General features: G+C 42.7%; 2 protein-coding genes across 4 annotated transcripts in view; both read left to right on the top strand.

The window, feature by feature from the left end:
- LOC106565789 (extracellular sulfatase Sulf-2) overlaps positions 1-12,985 on the top strand; it is a 93,548-nt gene extending 80,563 nt beyond the window's left edge. For 2 of the 3 annotated variants that reach the window (XM_045691797.2, XM_014133318.3), the window contains 18 exons: positions 1,614-1,853; positions 1,944-2,095; positions 2,351-2,520; positions 6,578-6,767; positions 6,857-7,032; positions 7,186-7,314; positions 7,404-7,460; positions 7,634-7,763; positions 7,922-8,138; positions 8,419-8,680; positions 9,243-9,339; positions 9,428-9,582; positions 9,700-9,869; positions 10,102-10,244; positions 10,356-10,464; positions 10,580-10,613; positions 10,920-10,973; positions 11,337-12,985. In XM_045691797.2, coding sequence (XP_045547753.2) covers positions 1,614-1,853; positions 1,944-2,095; positions 2,351-2,520; positions 6,578-6,767; positions 6,857-7,032; positions 7,186-7,314; positions 7,404-7,460; positions 7,634-7,763; positions 7,922-8,138; positions 8,419-8,680; positions 9,243-9,339; positions 9,428-9,582; positions 9,700-9,869; positions 10,102-10,244; positions 10,356-10,464; positions 10,580-10,613; positions 10,920-10,973; positions 11,337-11,367 — 2,516 coding nt within the window. In that variant the 3' untranslated portion in view covers positions 11,368-12,985. The remainder of the gene's footprint in view (positions 1-1,613; positions 1,854-1,943; positions 2,096-2,350; positions 2,521-6,577; positions 6,768-6,856; positions 7,033-7,185; positions 7,315-7,403; positions 7,461-7,633; positions 7,764-7,921; positions 8,139-8,418; positions 8,681-9,242; positions 9,340-9,427; positions 9,583-9,699; positions 9,870-10,101; positions 10,245-10,355; positions 10,465-10,579; positions 10,614-10,919; positions 10,974-11,336) is intronic. The other variant, XM_014133319.3, reaches the window with a different exon arrangement.
- A 1,366-nt stretch (positions 12,986-14,351) lies between these two features.
- LOC106565788 (rho GTPase-activating protein 39) overlaps positions 14,352-21,950 on the top strand; it is a 56,582-nt gene continuing 48,983 nt past the window's right edge. Inside the window, exon 1 of the mRNA XM_014133315.3 lies at positions 14,352-14,497. Coding sequence (XP_013988790.3) covers positions 14,484-14,497 — 14 coding nt within the window. The 5' untranslated portion in view covers positions 14,352-14,483. The remainder of the gene's footprint in view (positions 14,498-21,950) is intronic.

Below are 21,950 nucleotides of genomic sequence, written 5' to 3' on the forward strand. Positions count from 1 at the left end.
CAGCGCTTCGTGCCTATGGGGTTCTATATCTTAGACTACGGTCAGCGTTTCATGCCTATGGGGTTCTATATCTCAGACTGTCAGCGTTTCGTGCCTATGGGGTTCTATATCTCAGACTGCGGTCAGCGCTTCGTGAATATGGGGTTCTATATCTCAGACTGCGGTCAGCGCTTCGTGCCTATGGGGTTCTATATCTTAGAATACGGTCAGCGTTTCATGCCTATGGGGTTCACTAAATTAGACTACGCTCAGCGCTTCATGAATATGGGATTCTATATCTTAGGCTGTCAGCGTTTCGTGCCTATGGGGTTCTATATCTCAGACTGCGGTCAGCGCTTCGTGAATACGGGGTTCTATATCTCAGACTGCGGTCAGCGCTTCGTGCCTATGGGGGTTCTATATCTTAGACTACGGTCAGCGTTTCATGCCTATGGGGTTCTATATCTTAGACTGAGGTGAGCGCTTCGTGCCTATGGGGTTCTATATCTTAGACTGCGGTCAGCACTTAATGCCTATGGGGTCCCATGGGGTACAAGTTTCGGAAGGCACCTGGTGATAGAGTGGATTTTTACATTCCCATCCAGAGGTTCTGTCTGCTATTTACTCTCATCTTCAACTATTAAAGCAGAAAGATCTATCAATGGTTAAAGCATGGGTAAATTATTTGGCTGTTGATGATGAGGCTGTTGATTGGGAGAATTTCTGGGAGAATATATTTCACTCATCAAAGAACCCAAACCATCAATTGTCATTTTAAACTTTGTCATAGATCATACTGGACACCACTTCTAAGATTTCATGCAAAACAGACTCAAAGCCCATACTGTGACATAGGTAACCTCAATACACTTAGCACATACAAACATATGATATGGGATTGTCATGAGGTTTATGAGTTTTGGAGGAAAGTGTCGTCTATTCTCTCTGACATGGTTGATAAAACTGTACCCCTTGAACCAATTCTGCTGTTTCTTAACGATGATACAGGTATGCAGCTTAATGAGAACCAGCAAAAGTTTTGGCTGCCTGTGTTGACTGCTGTGAAAAAACAAGTTGTTCAGCGCTGGTTGCCACCACATTACTTTCATATAAGGAAATGGCTAGCATACTTTGAAAACGTAATTATGTTGGAATTTATCCACTGCCCGTATGAATAAAGCCAGTCCTAGCACTTAGGAACATGGAAAGTAGCCGTGTCAGAAATCTCTAAACTGTTTGATATGATGTAGGTGTGTGATGTAAAATGCTTACTTGAAAGTGTTTTATTTGTAAATTACTTTGCTGTGTATATTCTAGTGTAGGGCGTGTTTTATTTATTTTTATTTATTATTAATTATTAATTATTATTTTTTATATTTAAAAAATATATATATTATGGGTTGTCCAAGGTTGAGGATAGGGTGGGGCTGCCAGAGGAATAGGTGGTGTGGGATGTTCAACAAAAAAAGAGGGAAAAGTGTAATATTGTATTTTATTTTTATGATTGTATTGCCCTAGTGACCCAATAAAAAACAACTGTTCACTCTCTCTCCCTCTCTCGCATCCCTCACCCCCATCCATCCTTTTGCCTCTCTTCCCCTCAATCTCATCTTCCCCCTCTCTTTCTCCTCCAGGCTCAATGCAGGCCATGAATAAGACACGGCGTATCATGGAGCAGGGAGGCACCCATTTCTCTAATGCCTTCTCCACCACTCCCATGTGCTGCCCGTCCCGCTCCTCTATTCTGACAGGGAAGTACGTTCACAACCACCACACCTTCACCAACAACGAGAACTGTTCCTCACCCTCCTGGCAGGCCCACCATGAGCCTCACACCTTCGCTGTGCACCTTAACAACTCAGGGTACAGGACGGGTGAGTGTGAGCTGTGCACACACACACACTTTATTGCAAAGAGAATCACTTTGTACTTATCACCCCCCCCCCCCCCCCCAAATGTCCTAGCGTTATTTGGGAAGTACCTGAATGAGTACAACGGCTCCTATGTGCCCCCTGGCTGGAGGGAGTGGGTAGCGCTGGTGAAGAACTCTCGCTTCTACAACTACACTCTGTGCAGGAACAGCGTGCGGGAGAAGCATGGCAGCCAATATCCAAAGGTTTCATCCTGTTTCAGTTTTCAGTCACACATTGGAGTAACCTACTCAGATCATAATTTAATCATCCAATTTCATGATTATAATACTGTTTGTTATAAGACAGTATAGTAAACAGATTATTCTGAATCTAAATATTGTTATAAGGAAGCTGTTATGACAAGCTCCATTTCTCTATTCACATTCATCTTTCCCCTTCTGGGAGGAAGTAATATTACAGTTCAGATCCTCATGGTCAGGTGATTCTTGCTTCCACAGGACTATCTCACAGACATCATCACCAATGACAGCATCAACTACTTCCGCTCGTCCAAGAGGATGTACCCCCATCGACCAGTGATGATGCTCCTGAGCCACTCTGCCCCCCATGGGCCGGAGGACTCAGCACCACAGTACAGCACTGCCTTCCCCAATGCCTCGCAGCACATGTAAGAGTATATTGTACACACACACACACACACACACACACACACATACACTCATTTGACAGAAGATGCAGTGTGGTAGTGCACTAAGTGGAGATTTGCCTCAGTAACGATCCTTACAAATTGCATCATTTAGACTGGTATTGTTAAAAAGGTTCATGATAGATAGGCATCCATAGATTATGATAACACACTATTGGTCCCAGCCTTTGTCTGCTTGGCACAGTACCCCCGAAGATAACCGCTTGGCCCTGAATGTTTCTCTTATGCTCTGGAGCTAATGTCACGTCTTCCATTGGCCCTGGGAGAGACATATAGTACCAGTCAAAAGTTTGGACACATCTACTCATTCAAGGGTTTTTCTTTATTTGTACTATTTCCTACATTGTAGAATAATAGTTTAGACATCAAAACTATGAAATAACATATATGGAATCATGAAGTAACAAAAAAAATGTCCAACCAGCTTCATGAGTAATACTTTTCCAACAGTCTTGAAGGAGTTCCCACATATGCTGAGCACTTGTTGGCTTCTTTTCCTTCACTCTGCGATCCAACTCATCCCAAACCATCACACTTTGGTTGAGGTCGGGTGATTGTGGAGGCCAGGTCATCTGATGCAGCGCTCCATCACTCTCCTTCTTGGTCAAATAGCCCTTTCACAGCCTGGAGGTGTGTTGGGTCATTGTCCTGTTGAAAAACAAATGATAGTCCCACTAAGTGCAAACCAGATGGCATGGCGTATTGCTGCAAAATGCTGTGGTAGCCATGCTGGTTAATTGTGCCTTGAATTCAAAAAATTACTGACAGTGTCACCAGCAAAGCACACTCACACCATCCCACCTCTTGGCCCAAGCAAGTCTCTTCTTCTTATTGGTGTCCTTTAGTAGTGGTTTCTTTGCAGCAATTCAACCATGAAGGCCTGATTCACACTGTCTCCTCTGAAAAGTTGATGTTGAGATGTGTCTGTTGCTTGAACTCTGTGAAGCATTTATTTGGGCTGCAATTTCTAAGGCTGGAAACTCTAATGAACTTATCCTCTGCAGCAGAGGTAACTCTGGGTCTTCCTTTCCTGTGGTGGTCCTCATGAGAGCCAGTTTTATCATAGTGCTTGATGGTTTCTTGAAGAAACTTTCAAAGTTCTTGACATTTTCCGTATTGACTGACTTTCATGTCTTAAAGTAATGATGGATTGTCATTTCTCTTTGCTTATTTGAGCTGTTCTTGCCATAATATGGACTTGGTCTTTCAACAAATAGGGCTATCTTCTGTATACCACCCCTACCTTTTTACAACACAACTGATTAGCTCAAACGCAATCAGAAGGAAAGAAATTCCACAAATGAACTTTTAGCAAGGCACACCAGTTAATTGAAATGCATTCCTGGTGACTACCTCATGGAACTGGTTGAGAGAATGCCAAGAGTGTGCAAAGCTGTCATCAAGGCAAAGGGTGGCTACTTTGAAGAATCTAAAATACATTTTGATTTGTTTAACACTTTTTTGGTTACTACATGATTCCGTATGTGTTACTTCATAGTTTTGATTACTTCACTATTATTCTACAATGTAGAAAATAGTGAAAATAAAGAAAAACCCTTGAATGAGTAGGTGTGTCCAAACCTTTGACTGATACTGTACATGGAGGCAGTAATGCGCCTGTGTCTTTGTTTGATTGTTCTCTCCTGTAAGAGTGAATCACATAAGCATCATTAAAGTACTGAACAAAGACTTTACACAGTGAATTCGTTCAGCCCAGGCTGTTGTCATGTCAACTTTTAATTGCTTTTTCTCATGAATTTACACACACTCCCACGATGTGAGCTTGTAGATGATCTCACTTTCCCTTCAATATGGAGGGAGAGAAAATGGCTCCCCTCTTACTCCAGCCCTCCTGAAAAACATTTTCCTTGTCTACATTGCAGACACTTATCTTCAAATCAAATCACATTTTATTGGTCACATACACGTGTTTAGCAGATGTTATTGTGTCTGTAGCGAAAAATTTCCCAACATATACCCAATACACACAAATCTAAGTAAAGGAATGTTATTAAGAATATATGAATATATGGATGAGCATAGACTAAGATACAGTAGAATAGAATAGAATACAGTATATACATATGAGATGAGTAATGCAAAATATGTAAACATTATTAAAGTGACTAGTGTTCCATTTATTAAAGTGGCCAGTCATTTCGAGTCTATGTATATAGGCAGCAGCCTCTAATGTACTAGTGATGGCTATTTAACGTTCTGATGGCCTTGAGATAGAAGCCGTTTTTCGATCTCTTTGTCCCAGCTTTGATGCACCTGTACTGACCTCGCCTTCTGGATGATAGCGGGGTGAACAGGCAGTGGCTCGGGTGGTTGTTGTCCTTGATGATCTTTTTGGCCTTCCTGTGACATCGGGTGCTGTAGGTGTCCTGGAGGGCAGGTAGTTTGCCCCCGGTGATGCGTTGGGCAGACCACACCACCCTCTGAAGAGCCCTGCGGTTGCGGGCAGTACAGTTGCCGTACCCTCTTGTTGTCAGGGCCTTGTGCTCCAAGGCCAAAAACGATTAGCCTTTTTCCAAGTCAAATCGATATGCTGTAAATGTTAAATATGCCCTGCCTCCAAAATTTCATTAGATATTTAGCAGTTTGTTTATTTTATAATCATTAAGGTTCCATCTGCCCCTGAATGAATATTGATTAAACTGTCCTCTCTGTGTTAGCTGAAATTGATCAGTACGGCAGCTGGCTGGTTGCCTTTTCTGTGGTTTATATGCCTCCAATTCAGCATTACGCAATAAGTTCTGAGATCTCTTTCAAAGGTGTGGTTGGAGTCATTTGCAAGCACTGGAAAAGGCTATTGTTGTACATGCCAATCATAAAACAACATGAAACAAGTCATAGCTTTGTATAATGCAATACAATGCAATGCAATAGAATGTAATCCAACAATGATTAATTCACCCCAGAATGTCAAATGTAGAAAGCCATGCAAAATAAACACTTTTCCATGACTAATATTATGCACGATTAAAATGTTCTCAACCATAATACTATTCAGTGTTGATTCAAAAGATACGTTACCTCTCTTTATAAACTGGGTGGTTCGAGCCCCAAGTGCTGACAGCCGTGGTATATCAGACCGTATACCACGGGTACGACAAAACATTTATTTTTACTGTTCTAGTTACATTGGTAACCAGTTTATAAAAGCAATAAGGCACCTCAGGGGCTTGTGGTATATGGCCAATATACCACGGCTAAGGGCTGTGTCCAGGCACTCCACGTTGCGTTGTGCATAAGAACAGACCTGAACTGTGGTAAACTGGCCATATACCACACCCCCTCGTGCCTAATTGCTTGAATATAAAATGTGAGCTCTAAAATGTTCGCATAATGTCTGTCGTTAAAGCTGAAATCCGTAAAGTGAGAAATAGCACCACAGTTTGGCAGGTAGGTTAGTGGTTATGAGCGATGGGCCAGTAACTGAAAGGTTGCTGGTTCAAATCCCCTTGATTAAGATAGTCCCCTGCACCTCTCTGATTCAGAGGCGTTGGGTTAAATGCAAAGACACATTTCAGTTGAATGCATTCAGGTGTGTAACTGACTAGGTATTCCCAGTGCTTGCCTTTGTTTTTGTTTTGTTGATGAAATGGAGGAGAGGAGTGTCCAGCAGCATGGTAAAAAAAGTTGCTGTAAATATTCTGGTGTTCTATCACGTGTGCAATGATGTCTGAGGTAAAGAAAGTGTTATGTTTGAAGTAACTTTGTTGTTGTAATATCTCAACCAGACGTGGCCGTTTCCCCAACTAAAGATTTAAGCTTTAAGCTCCTCTGTGATTTCTGGAGGCATAATGGTGATAATCTCACAGAAGTAAGCACTCTTCTGTCTAAGGTGCTTGGTAACGAAAGTAAGTGCCATAACAGGAAAAGCAAAGACTTGTCAATGAAGATAAAATGTGCTGGTAACTAAGTGTGTGCAGGCGCAGTTTTCACCTGAAATTATTTCCCCCCTTTACTGGCTCTTTCTTCACACTCGTTTTTCCATCCATTCCTTTCTTAGAACCCCAAGCTATAACTACGCTCCTAACCCAGACAAGCACTGGATCCTGCGCTACACAGGCCCCATGAAACCCGTCCACATGCAGTTCACCAACATGCTGCAGCGCCGGAGGATGCAGACCCTGCTGTCTGTGGACGACAGTGTGGACAAGGTGGGTCAGACGGAAAGAGAGACAGACAGTGTGGATAAGGTGGGTCAGACAGACAGACAGTGTGGACAAGGAGGAACAGACTGGCTAAATCTACCCGACTACGTGTCTTACTGTGTCCTCGTCCTCAGGTGTACAACATGCTGGTGGAGACAGGTGAGTTGGACAACACCTACATTATCTACACATCAGACCACGGCTACCATATTGGTCAGTTCGGCCTGGTCAAAGGCAAGTCCATGCCCTATGAGTTTGACATCCGGGTGCCCTTCTTCATACGAGGCCCCAACGTGGAGGCAGGAGCCATGTGAGTGCAACTTTGAAGACTTCTACAGTACCTTTTTATGAAATATCTTTTTCAATGGAAACGGTTAGCTTTGGCTCTTATCTCACTGTTACTGCTACTGGATCTCTTTTGCAGCACTCATTTTTCTCCTCCACCTGTTCTTGTGTCCTGCAGTAACCCTCATGTGGTGCTGAACATTGACCTGGCTCCCACACTGTTGGACATGGCCGGAGTGGACGTTCCCTCTGACATGGACGGCAAATCCATCCTCAAACTCCTGGACACAGACAAACCTGTCAACAGGTAGAGAAGGTCACACCTTTATATGCATGTTTTGGACTCAACACATTAGATGCTTCAGGATCACTTGACCTTTCTTGCTCTTGTTGCAGGTTCCAGGTGAACAAGAAGGGGAAGATGTGGAGGGACTCCTTCCTGGTAGAGAGAGGGTCAGTATGTGTAATTCGTAATCTAGCCATGAATCAAGAGCAATTAAAGGGATAGTTCACCAACATTTCAGAATTACTTCATAATTGTCCACAGCCAAGTGATCAAAGTTTAATGTACAGTATGTTTGGTCAATGTTCTATTTCTCTCATCTGGTTCTATCCTGTTTACACAGGAAGCTGCTCCACAAGAGGTCTGATGGGAAGGACGTGGCCCAGGAGGAGAACTTCCTGCCAAAGTACCAGCGGGTCAAAGACCTGTGTCAGAGAGCAGAGTACAAGAGCTCCTGTGAACAGCCAGGACAGGTAAAAGTTCTGTACAATACCCACATGCATAGACACACACACACACACACACACACACACACACACACACACACACACACACACACACACACACACACTTATACATTAGCAGAAATGTAGCTAAATCTCTCCCCCTTCTCCTCTCTCGGCATGTGAAGAAGTGGCAGTGTGTGGAGGACCCTTCTGGTAAGCTGAGTCTGTATAAGTGTAAGGGCATGGCAAGTCTCTATGCCTCACGTATGCAGGCTCTGATGACCAGCAGCGTGTCCCAGCAGTGGGTTGGACGTGTCTCCGATGCTGGAGACAGCTGTGACTGTGGCCCCCTAGGCCCCAAACATACACCCCTGAAGAGGAAGAGACTGCTCACCAAGAAGGGTGAGTAGTCCTTTCAGTGGCTTATGTATTTACCATACCAATGCCTTCTAAATTGTGCTTGCAAATAATAGTAGGACAAGTCTTTGCTGCCACCCAGTGACAGATTATAAAAATTAACAATAATAATTACAATGAAACAGGATACAATTTAAGTTTCAAGTGTCTGTCATTTGAATACAGTGAAAAATGCTGTGTACTTTATCACCCTCTCTTGGGTCATTGACATTGCATTACCTTTGTAATAATAACATTGTAACTAATAACTCTTTAACCCCATCAGAGGTAAAGTCCGGTAAGAGTCTGACTAAGAACCGTTGGGCCCGGTCCGTTCCATTTGAGCTGGATGGAGACATGTATGCTGTGGACCTCGTTGAGGGCTACAGGCCCATGGGCCTCAGGAACACCAGCTGGCCTGGGGAGAGGAGGAGAGGAGCGGGCCTGCTGGAGGACAACGATGAGGAGTTCAGTGGCATGGGAGTCACAGCCAGACCCCCAACCAACAAGAGCCTTACATCGACTGCCGCTCTTAAAGTCACCTACAGGTGTGTGTGTGTGTGTGTGTGTGTGTGTGTGTGTGTGTGTGTGTGTGTGTGTGTGTGTGTGTGTGTATGTATGTATGTATGTATGCATGCATGTATGTATGTATGTATGTATGTATGTATGTATGTATGTATGTATGTATGGATGTATGTGTGTGTGTGTGTGTGTGTGTGTGCTGAGTTTTAGTATTAGTGGGTTTTGAGTAGTAGTAATATAATTAATCTTTAAGTACAGTAGCCCTACAGTAATTCATTATCAGGTGTTGAAAGAGAGGGTGCTGTAAGAGAGGGTGCTGTAAGAGAGGGTGTTGAATGAGAGGGTGCGGGGGGTGCCTAAGAGAGGGTGCTCTAAGAGAGGGTGCTCTAAGAGAGGGTGTTGTAAGAGAGGGTGCTGTAAGAGAGGGTGTTGAATGAGAGGGTGCTGTAAGAGAGTGTGCTGTAAGACAGGGTGTTGAAAGAGAGGGTGTTAAAAGACAGGGTACTGTAAGAGAGGGTGCTGTAAGAGAGGGTTCTGTAAGGAGGTGCAGGTGAAGATGCTGATAGCTGGTGTGTGTTTACCCCACAGGTGCTCCATCCTGATGAATGACACAGTCAGGTGTGATGGAGGACTCTACAAATCCCTCCAGGCCTGGAAAGACCATAAGCTCCACATTGAGCATGAGGTACTGCTCTAGTTGATCCCCAATCTGGCCTATTCTGTAGCCTTTCCTGTCATTGCGGGGGTTAACTATTTTGTATATGTGTGTGTAGATTGAAACCTTGCAGACAAAAATAAAGAACCTGCGTGAGGTCAAGGGTCACCTGAAGAAGGTTCGGCCTGAAGAGTGCCAGTGTAACACCCCCAGTTACCTGTCCAAAAACAAAGGATTGTTCAGACTCAATGCAGGCCGCATTTACTCACTCAGGTAATTCATGTGAGAGAGTGGTGTGTGCATGTCTTTGTGTGTGTGTGAGAGAGAGAGAAAGAGTGCGAGAGAGAGAGAAACCTCCCCACAAACCATCCTCTCGTTGTGTGTCCTCAGCAAAATGCCCTCTAAGCAGAAGAAGCAGTGGCTGATGAAGGAGCAGAAACGCAGGAAGAAGCTCCGTAAACTGCTCAAGAGGCTCCGCAACAACGACACCTGCAGCATGCCTGGTCTCACCTGCTTCACCCACGACAACCAGCACTGGCAGACTGCCCCCTTCTGGACAAGTATGGAATGACAGAATACAGACTAAATCAAATGCAGAACAGTAAACAGTTGTTGTAAAAGTGGGATTCATGATTTTTTACCACTCTGCTACCACTCTGGCACGAAATGATATATTGAATGATTACTTGTAAGCTCCAAAAATAAGGTAAAGTAGATACTGTATAGGTGAGTTAAAACTGGCCATGCATCTTGTTTGAATAGCCCCCACTGTCTCTTTCCCTCCCCTGCCAGTGGGTCCATTCTGTGCTTGTACCAGCGCAAACAACAACACCTACTGGTGCCTGAGGACCATCAACGACACACACAACTTCATATTCTGCGAGTTCGCTACGGGCTTCATAGAGTACTTTGATCTGAACAATGACCCATACCAGGTATCTTTCTCTCCCCATCTCTTTTAAATCTCACAAATGAGATATAGCCTATTGTGTTTTTTACAGTGTTTGGTAACATACCCTGTCCTCTATTACTTTGTGTGTCTATAGTTGATAAATGGGGTTAGCACCTTGGACCGCACTGCCCTCAACCAGATGCACCAGCAGCTTATGGAACTGAGGAGCTGCAAAGGCCACAAGCAATGCAACCCAGAGACAGGTGAGTGAGAAAGACACACACAGACACACATCACACACACACACACACACACACACACACACACACATCACACAACTCTGTTAATTCTGTTCTATAAAAGCATTCTCTATTTCAGGTAGTAAAGACAGAAACTCCTTCAGTGAATACAGGTACCCTCCTTTTTCTGGCTTAATGTCTTTTTGTTCTTTGTTGTCTTATTATTCCCATTTTTTCAAGGATGAATACGACTAACAATAAATCACTAAAGTTAAAGATATACTGTAGGTTATACATTTTTTCTACATTGGGTAGATAATAGCTTATTTTGAAAACCTTTTTAGCACAAGATGAATTCTAAAATGCAATCATAATAGCAGCTTCTGTTCCTCATTTTGCAATGTCTTCGCTGTTTGTTTGTGTATGTGTGTGTTTCCCCCGCATGTGGACTGTATGTGTCCGCGCTGTGCATGCTTCAGGCCAGTTCAGCGTCGAAAGAAGCCAAATGTGAAGAAGCCCTCCTCCAAATCGCTGTGAGTTTGTCATAACCCATCTGTTCCTCTCAGTTCAGCCAACCTCCCCCTCTTCATCCATATTACCTTGCTTTGTCAGATGGCCTGGTAGCATGCTCTTCTCAGCCCTCTCGGTCCAGGCTTTTCATGTAACTAATACTTACCTGCATTTAAGTGCCATGCCCTCAAGGATAAGATAGATTCACTTTTCAAAGTCAGTGGTATTGTGATGATGAGGTGTCTTTTCTGGTAAATTCTTGTCAGTGTCACCTTCTTGTGTTTTCCTATTAGAGTTGCTAGGAAAAGACCCATTGGAACTACTGTTATAAGCAATTGATAGATCAGATTTTCTCATCAATCTCCATCTCGGTGTTGTTTATACAGAGGGCAGATTTGGGAAGGATGGGTTGGTTAGCAACCTGTGTCGCACCATCCACCACATCACAGTGTGCCAACAGAGGAGGACCACAACTACTGGAGAACCTGAGGACCTTGTACAGACTTCATGGGAATGTAACCTGAAATACCATTATTCTAGGAGTTTATGGAAGAGGATGCTGTTCCAACATTAGCTACCACTGATGCTCAGATCATCACCCAGAAGAGAAAATACTGAAACAGCCAAGAAAATGAAAACTATAACCTCTCCCGTCTTCTTTCTCTCTCTCTCTCACACACACACACAGACACACACACACATTCACATCGACACACACACTCACACAGGAATGTTCTTACCTCTCCTATCTCCCCAGATCTCAGGACCACCAACCTGAGTTGGAGACTCATCAGTTGAGCGTGGATACACTCTGAACCTTTACTTTGACTTTCAACAACCGCGCTGAGTGAACAGTGAATGTGAGGTGTGTTTAATATTAGTATCTGGTAAACGCCTTAACATTGGGTGCCGAGATTAGCTTAATGTCAACTCTGCTGCAACAACCTGATGTGTATCATCCCTTATGGCCTTGTGCCATAAGTATATGATGTCAGGCAATTTAATCAAGTCAAGCAAGTCAAGCTTTGCACAATCACAGCATGAAAAGTAGGGTCAACAAAACGTCAGTACGCCTGGAAACTCTCCTCAAGGCCCACAACTCAAGACTCCTCACCTCCTTTTGTTGGTGCTACGGCTACAGAATGATTCCCCCAGGACATGTACTCCATTCTTTTGTATTGTAACTAATATTAACGTTGATCAAATTTCATGCAAGGATTATTTACAGCCCCCAAGAATGAGACAGGTGTGATGATGAACATACCAGACTGTATGGGGATGAAGCTGGTTAGGATATGACATATCACATCATCACCTAGCTTATCCCCCCTAGTTCACTTCAAACTCAGGATGGGACTTCTATAACCAATGCCCCACCCTCCTAGACAATGGTACAAACAATTGGTATAAACATCTTCACACCAGCAGAATGCTTACATTTCATTAGTGGATGTCATTTTACTCCTTTGTATTGCTAATGCCACCAGCTAGGTCTGGTCAGGTTAGTTTGTTCAGCTTGCTATACATGGTGCTATGATAACATTGTGAAAATAAAGACTTGCTGTACAGTATGTATTTGAATGTATGTTGTGCAGTTAATATAAATGTTTACATCATTTTTTATAATACTGAAAAGGAGGCAGACTTTTCTTTTGTGTTCGATATGAGTTGACAAATATGTCCTTTTTAGATAAGTACGTAGCCTGATGAATTGTCCTAGTTCTGTATTTGTCCATTTGTTCTCTCTGCACATGTTTCTGAATTTCTTCTCTGCTCTGTCAAAACCCACTTTTAGTTTGAAAAAAACATATTTATGATGAAAAAGCACTTAGAAAATATTCACTGTGAAAAGAATTCCCTGTAAAATGACTCTGCTCGTCTGCTGTACACAAGAGTAAACAACACAACAATGTAATGCAGCTTGACATGCATATTCATTATATTGCCTTTTTTTGCTTTCTTCGTTTCTTAGCAGTGACACTCCCATAGCAGAGAGTTGTAATAGTGAGTAACTGTGAATAAAGTGTTGATTGCCCTCATGCCTCTTTACTACTTTAACCATGCTATGTATTTGTCAACTCTCTGTTGTTGACACACAGCAATAGAGTACCGCAGTATGAGTCATAATACCCATAAAACCTAGTGGTCAAACAGGGAAATGGTTACAATCGTTTTTCCACCATTTATTTTTCCCATAGGGATTTTAGAAACACTTAAAATAAAGGCTGTGTTTTGTGTAGGGTTAGCCTGGTGTGACATTTTGATAACCGTGTAAATCTCTCTAGGACAATGTGACTTTTATCAATATATTTGCCTTTATTTAACCCTCCCCCCCAAAAAAAAAACTAAAACAAAATGCTAATGTGGCTATGATAAAGAACTACAAATGCCATGATGATCTGGACGAGACTGACGAATTGAGGCAAAGGTAAGAATATCTGGATTAACTATCTAAAATCAGCTAAATGTAGTAATGAATAAATTGGCAACATTTCTTTAAATGAACAATTCTGTGACCTGTCTTGTGCAAGTTTTAAATTGACACAATACCTGTTAGCAAAGTTAGATATCTAGTCAGCTAGATATGACGGGCGGGAGCTTGCAGGGATTTGTAGTTTTGCATGATGTCTAGTATGATGCTAATTAGCATGTTTGAATCTGAGAGTAAATAGAGACGGATAGACTGACGAAATTCACCTTGTCCGAGAGAGAGATGTACATGGTTATCAAACCGTCACGAGAGGGTAAGCCTACATGAAACATAGCCCATAGTGTTTCATAAAATCCCCTATGGGAAAACTAAATGGTGGAAAAACGATTGGAATCATTTCCCTGTTTGACCGCTAGGATTTATGGGTAGTATGACACCTCCAATGTGGGGCTCTATATGCTTACATAGTGGGCTCAGGATGAGTAATGAGTCAGAGTTCTGTGCCATGAAACTCCACCAGCAGATGTCTCTGTTTGCTTTCTTGTTGCTGACCCAGTTGTCTTCAATCCAGTTCACTTTTCTGACTGATACAAATATAATTAAAGGTTAATCATCTTTGATGCAGAACTATGTAGAACCAACAGCTTTACCTATTATTATAATGTGAAGTCCTTAGGTAGGCCTACATTTTATATTCCTTAAGTCCCATGTTGAGGGCCAGATGTCTTTTGGACTCAAGATCTCAAAACGTCAATACTAAAAAGGAGTACCTTACAGTGAAGAACTGACACGTGAGTCATAAATATAAAGCATCAACATTGGACTATAATTATTCACCAATAATAGCCTCATAATTGTGTCGCATGTCCGTCAGAGGAATGGCCAAAGCAGGATGAACGAAAATTACGGGGATGCGGAGATGGGGGAGGACCCCATTATCGTGACTCGCGTTCAGAGGCGGAGACTCCATATCGGAATTACTACGGGACAACTGTCTCGTGTTCATACCGTCCAACAAGGTGGGAAAATTAACACGAATAAATAAACAAGTTACATTATAAATTCAAGACCTAGGCAACGCAATGCTTACGATGTGAAAACAATGTCTGGGATAAGGTAAGATACATTCTAAGGGAATTTAAGCCGACCGGATAAGATTTAAAACAGAAATAACTTTCACTCAACCCTCACCGCAGGATGTGTTAGGCGGACTATTTGAATTTCGAAGACAGACTAAGTGAAGTGTAAAATGTTTTCATTGAGTTTAAAGTTTGTGTAACAATGCTACTTTAGGCTAGAATACAATATTTGATTACCAATAATCCAATATCCCTGTGAAGATGAGGAATGGTGGAGGAAAGTGATATTGCAACGATATGGGCAGAAATGGTATTATAGTGTAGTAGGCTGTCTGCTGTCCTGTTTACAGGTTAATACCGAATGTTATTCATGTCAGAGATGGAATGGATAATCATTAAGAATAGTCACCATTAAGTTTCCCCCATGTCTAGCTGAGGAAGGCTCAACTCCTTTCTCTTATATATCGAGGCAGTATAAGAGAACACCTCAATATATGAGAACAGAGTTGATCGTTCCTTATCTACCCCATGTCATCTTCTTTCGTTGTCATATAGAGACAATTAGCAGCCACATCTAATCTTGTTAAAAACGAATCTTTTATAGCACTATAATCACCTAACATCAAAGCATGATTGAACTTGTTCTCTATAAAAGGCAGTATTTCCCATAGCTGCTAAATCCCTTTGGGGAATATCTAGTTTGCCTGTGTTTAATTGAATTGCCAGTTTCCTGTTTAATTCTTGAACTGATTTGCAAATTGGCTTTAGTGGCTCTTTGCTGTGGTTAACAGACCATGGCAGTAGGCAAATGTCTCGATCCCATTTGTTGCACTGCTGTTTCACTGATGTAGGTTAGGATGGCTGGTGCAGTTAACTTGCCTTAGTTTATTCACACATTAATATTCTCCAACATCTCTCTCTATGCCTTAAGACAGATGTGCAGCTGCTCATTAAAACCTTTTAGTCTCTATCTTCTGCTTTCAATTTGTTTCTTGAAACAGATGGTTCAATGGAAATAAGTTTAAGCCACAAGCTCAAAGAAAGTCTTATATGAATGTTCTCGGTTTGTACTTCCCAAAAACCGAATTGTTAATGAACATAAATGAAATTGCATTCATGTATTTGAATGTGTTATTGGTGTCAATGGTTTAAAGCAAGCATTTATGTGTTCATGTCTCGAGCCACCCCCTGCAGTGCCAACGGCCTTGCCGTCTGTTTTGAGTGGTTCAGGGGGAAATTCTAGAACAGGGGTACTCAAGTACTACACTGACAAAAATATAAACGCAACATGTAACAATTTCAAAGATGTTACTGAGTTAGTTCATGTACGGAAATCAGTCAATTAAAATAAGTTAATTAGGCCCTAATCTATGGATTTCACATGACTGGTAATACAGACATACATCTGTTTGTCACAGATACCTTAAACAAAAAATTGATCAGAAACCAGTTAGTATCTGGTGTGACCACTATTTGCCTCATGCAGCGTGACACATCTGCTTCGAATAGAGTAGATCAGGCTGTTGATTGTGGAATGTTGACCGAGTCCTCTTCAATGGCTGTGCGAAGTTTCTGGATATTGGCGGGAACTGGAACACGCTGTCGATCCAGAGCATCCCAAACATTCTCATTGGATGACATGTCTGAGTATGCAGGCCATGAAAGAACTGTGACATTTTCAGCTTCCAGGAATTATTACATTATTATGCTGAAACATGAGGTGACTGTGACGGATAAATGGCACAACAGTGGGCCTCAGGATCTCGTCACGGTATCTCTGTGCATCCAAATTGCCTTCGATAAAATGCAAGTGTGTTCATTGTCCATAGCTTATGCCTGCCCATACCATAACCCCGCCGCCACCATGGGGTACTCGTGTGGGTGAGCAAACTACTCGCCCACACGACGCCATACACACTGTCCGCCATCTGGTATAGTTGAAAGCGGGATTAATCTGTGGAGAGCACACTTCTCCAGCATGCCAGTGGCCATCGAAAGTGAGCAATTAGTTACGACACCTGCAGTCAGGTCAAGACCCTGGTGAGGACGTTGAGCTTCCTTGAGATGGTTTCTGACAGTTTGTGCAGAAATTCTTTGGTTGTGCAAAACCACAATTTCATCAGCTGTCCGGATGGCTGGTCTCAGACGATCCCTCAGGTGAAGAAGCCGGATGTGGAGGTCCTAGGCTGGCGTGGTTACAGGTGGTCTGCGGTTTTGAGGCCGGTTGGACATACTGGCAAATTATCTAAAATGATATTGGAGGTGGTTTATGGTAGAGAAATGAACATTCAATTCTCTGGCAACAGCTCTGGTGGACATTCCAACAGTCAGCATGCCAATTGCACGTTCCCTCAACTTGGGACATCTGTGGCATTGTGTTGTGTGACAAAACTGCACATTTTAGAGTGGCCATTTATTTTCCCCAGCACAAGGTGCACCTGTGTAATGATCCTGCTGTTTAATCAGCTACTTGATATGCCACACCTGTCAGGTGGATGGATTATCTTGGTAAAGGAGAAATGCAGACTAACAGGGTTGTAAACAATGTTGCGACAACATTTGAGAGAAATAAGCATTTTGTGCATATCGAACATTTCTGGGACCATTTGTTTCAGCTCATTTAATTTTTGTTCAGTATATTTCTGAAGATCCAGTCACACAAATATTTCCTAGGTGGTAAAGGTCTGGATTTCCTGCAATTCTACACATTTGTCTTATGTGTGTTTTATATGATACCAGGGGGTCGAAGCCGGGACCCGCAGCCTGTATTGACCTTGTTCTGGGTCTGGATCTGGACCGGGTTCCACCAGTTGAGTATGGGGGTTCTAGAATGTTTTGATGACTTTCATTCCCATCACTGGTGGTGGAACCATCAGACATATGAGTCACTCCAAGGTCCTCAGAAGCAAGCTGTCTGCAGAAGATACCATTTATATGGCCTGGAGGCGTCCGCATACTTTCCAGCCGAAACAGTTCGGAAGAGTTTGTGCAAATATTATGACATTTTGTTACGTTTTGGACGGGTTTTTTCGGTTGTTCGGCACACCATTTCTTTTCTTGAGGGAAGCACCAAAAGTCTTAGTTAGATGTAAAATTGCGTGACTAAGATCTCCTCGGCAAAAAGGTCAAAATTTAATGACAGATTTCTTGAGTTTACTAAGATTAATTCTGACTATTTTGAGGAAGTGTATACTGGCTATGCCGTCTCAAAATGGACAAACAGTATTATTGCTGCTTTTTTCTCTTTATTTAAGCGAAGATATTTTTAAGGGAGTATGTGAGCACACTCGTTTGGTTCGCTTAGCCGACACACACTCACGTCTCAATTCATCACACTATCTATCACATATTTTAAAAGAGCAGAAATCCCCCCATCAATGCACATAAGCGGATGTCCACCGACTCCTGGATACTGTTGGAACTGAAACGAAGTAATATGTAAAGAAGTAAGACTCATAAAAGCCCCTTTCTATAAAAATATTTAGGTTTATTGTAACACATTCCAGAAGTGCTCTCACAGAATGGAAAGAACCTGCGTCTTGGAACAGAGGAAAGTTGAACACAAAACCAGTTTGCTTTACTGTCTGCTCTTTCTGAGCTAAACACAGTTCCAAAAACAACTCTCTCACATTGAGGGGGACCAAAATGCTCCCGTTTTAAAAAGCATTCTTGTTAGAGAGGGCCTAAATTTAGTCTAGCAAATGAACCTTACTTGGGCTTTTTTAATTTCTTACATACTTTCAGCAGGTTATAGTAGGATATGAATGTGAGCTGCTGAGATGCCTCACAATAGGATGTTGTCCCCCTGTTTACTCTGTAGACTCACAATGATCTGCAGACAAAGGAGGACAGGACACTGCATTCCTCTAGCAAGCTTACCCCAGAGCAGAGAGCCAGGGCTTTTCCTTTTGGGACAAATGTGACGATGTGCGAGAGGCAGAATCCCCATCACACAATGAATGGCTTTGATGATGGATGTGTTTGATTGGATCTTTGACGGCTAGTGCGATGTTTTTCATGTCTCGTTGTTCTGTGTTGCCGATTGCTCGTTTTCTGTAGCGATGGGTCAAAACTTTAGTGAAAGACTACATTCTTTCATCCTAACACTCATTCACCCCACTATGATTCTCTTAGGCTTTTACCAAGGTGATGGTTTTGTCCATCCAAATGTGTGTGGCCCATCCCAATCCAACCTTTGATATTTGGAAAACTTCTTAGGCAGGGATAAAGGGCTGGCTTAACTTTCTGACCTCAGCGGTGGTAAACATGGTGTAGTGTTTTAAGTGCCCTTGCTCCTTCCGTTAGGATTACATTGGGACGAACAGTCCAATTGCTTCAGATGAGGTTCATGATTTCGATACAAAACCCTCACGCTCAGGTTTTTAGGTAGTACAGTTTGAGTAACTGATTGAGTCGTCAACGGTAGGCGCTAACACAATAGTTGTTTCCTGTCGTTACACTCAGGTGTTGGAGGATGTCTTCATGTTCGATCGGAACAGCCATTCCTCCCAGCCCTCTTTAATTGTGTTGTGACTAGAAATACAGTATGTTAATCCGATTCTACACCCTGGACCCCTAGAGAGGACATTATCCTTGCTGGTCCCTTGAGTTCCAGTGCAAATGTTAACAGCTTAACTAGCCTGTGTGTTAGTCTGATCCAGGACCTACAGTTGAAGTCGGAAGTTTACGTACACTTAGGTTGGAGTCATTAAAACTTGTTTTTCAACCACTCCACAAATTTCTTTTTAACAAACTATAGTTTTGGCAAGTCGGTTAGGACATCTACTTTGTGCATGACACACGTCATTTTTCCAATCATTGTTTACAGACAGATTATTGCACTTATAATTCACTGTATCACAATTCCAGTGGGTCAGAAGTTTACATACACTAAGTTGACTGTGCCTTTAAACAGCTTTGAAAATTCCAGAAAATGATGTCACGGCTTTAGAAGCTTCTGATAGGCTAATTGACATTATGTGAGTCAATTGGCGGTGTACCTGTGGATGTATTTCAAGGCCTACCTTCAAACTCAGTGCCTCTTTGCTTGACATCATGGGAAAATCAAAAGAAATCAGACAAGACCTCAGAAAAAAGATTGTAGACCTCCACAAGTCTGGTTCATCCTTGGGAGCAATTTCCAAATGCCTGAAGGTACCCCGTTCATCTGTACAAACAATAGTACGCAAGTATAAACACCATGGGACCACGTAGCCGTCATACCGCTCAGGAAGGAGACGCGTTCTGTCTCCTGGAGATGAACGTACTTTGGTGCGAAAAGTGCAAATCAATCCCTGAACAACAGCAAAGGACCTTGTGAAGATGCTGGAGGAAACGGGTACAAAGGTATCTATATCTACAGTAAAATGAGTCCTTTAACGACATAACTTGAAAGGCCTCTCAGCAAGGAAGAAGCCACTGCTCCAAAACCACCATAAAAAGCCAGACTACGGTTTGCAACTGCACATGGGGACAAAGATCGTACTTTTTGGAGAAATGTCCTCTGGTCTGATGAAACAAAAATAGAACTGTTTGGCCATAATGACCATCGTTATGTTTGGAGGAAAAAAGGGGATGCTTGCAAGCCAAAGAACACCATCCCAACCGTGAAGCACAGGGGTGGCAGCATCATGTTGTGGGGGTGCTTTGCTGCAGGAGGGACTGGTGCACTTCACAAAATAGATGGCATCACGAGGGAGGAAAATTATGTGGATATATTGAAGCAAATTCTCAAGACATCAGTCAGGAAATTAAAGCTTGGTCGCAAATGGGTCTTCCAAATGGACAATGACCCAAGCATACTTCCAAAGTTGTGGCAAAATGGCTTAAGGACAACAAAGTCAAGGTATTGGAGTGGCCATCACAAAGCCCTGACCTCAATCCTATAGAAAATGTGTGGGAAGAACTGAAAAAGTGTGTGCGAGCAAGGAGGCCTACAATCCTGACTCAGTTACACCAGCTCTGTCATGAGGAAGGGGCCAAACTTCACCCAACTTATTGTGGGAAGCTTGTGGAAGGCTACCCGAAATGTTTGACCCAAGTTAAACAATTTAAAGGCAATGCTAGCAAATACTAATTGAGTGTATGTAAACTTCTGACCCACTGGGAATGTGATTAAAGAAATAAAAGCTGAAATAAATCATTCTCTCTACTATTATTCTAACATTTCACATTCTTAAAACAAAGTGGTGATCCTAACTGACCTAAGACAGGGAATTTTTACTAGGATTAAATGTCGGGAACTGTGAAAAACTGAGTTTAAATGTATTTGGCTAAGGTGTATGTAAACTTCCGACTTCAACTGTATCTGCTGTCAGCAGCCCATGTCCTCATGGGGGATCACCCAGACAGATGCCTCTTTCCTGTGTGGCTCACTGGCCACCACCTCTCACCCCGTAACTCAGCCCTGGTTTAGACACTGGGGTCGCTTGTCAGGTCAGAAGGGGATGGGGGGTAGAGGCTGAGGCACAACTCAAAATGCGGAAACATACAGAGACTGTCTCAACTATATAGTTAAACAGCCGCACAACTAATGGAAAGTGTATTGCTGGACAAGCCTCCAAGCAGATGGCTAAGGGTAACTCCTTATGGCCTTTTTTAACCACTTCACTCTTGGCAGAAACCCCTCTCGGACCTAAATGTTGGTTTATGTCTTCATTTGTTACATTTCACCTCCAATGAGCTGACGAGAGAAAGAAATAACATTAATCGGTTCATTTATCTCCATATTTTAATCCGTTACATCCGAATCGGTTCATTTTTCTCCATATTTGTTTTGGACAAGTGACCCCATTGTTCCTGTTATTGACAGCTGGCGTACCAGACAGGAGGGAGTCTATCCCGTATTTGGTAAACACACTGTCCTCTGTCCCACATGCTCCTTCTTGTCCAGAGGCCCTCTGATCTGATAAAGTGTTCATTTGTTAAGGCTGGAGAGGAGGATTGGACGAGGCCTGCCCCCTATGACAGAGGATTTATTGTGGTTTGACAATGCTGCTGCCTTATGTCTCAGACAAACAGTCACTGGGCCTGTCCTGCTGAGCTGTGAGGGGCCGGAAGTTCCCAGCATTACTGCTTAATACTGCTGCATTAGTGGGAGGAAGAGCGGGAAAGTGGGCAAAGACCAAGACAAAGCCTCCATACAGCCAGCATAGAGCACTGTTTATTTTTTTTCTTAGTTATTTTGTAGGCGGGGCTCAAAGAAGGTTTCTGAAGCCGGGCTGCCAACATTAAAATGTTCCATCTAAACCAATAGGAAGGCTCTGTGTGTGACAAGATTATACAGAACAAGTTTGTTGCAGTGAGCAGTGGCGGTTCTAGACCATTTCAACTGGGGGGGCCAAGCTGGAGCCAGTTGTACTGTTAGAGGGGCCAGTTACATTAGATGTTATTGTTGTCATATCGTTTTCTTCACTGCATTGCAGGCAAAATACCATGTTCCGCGTTGCCAGTCTAATAACAGATGTAAAAAAAGAACTTTAGCAAAAATT

The sequence above is a fragment of the Salmo salar genome, chromosome 12 (assembly GCF_965601325.2).
Source record: "Salmo salar chromosome 12, fSalSal1, whole genome shotgun sequence".
Taxonomy (NCBI): domain Eukaryota; kingdom Metazoa; phylum Chordata; class Actinopteri; order Salmoniformes; family Salmonidae; genus Salmo; species Salmo salar.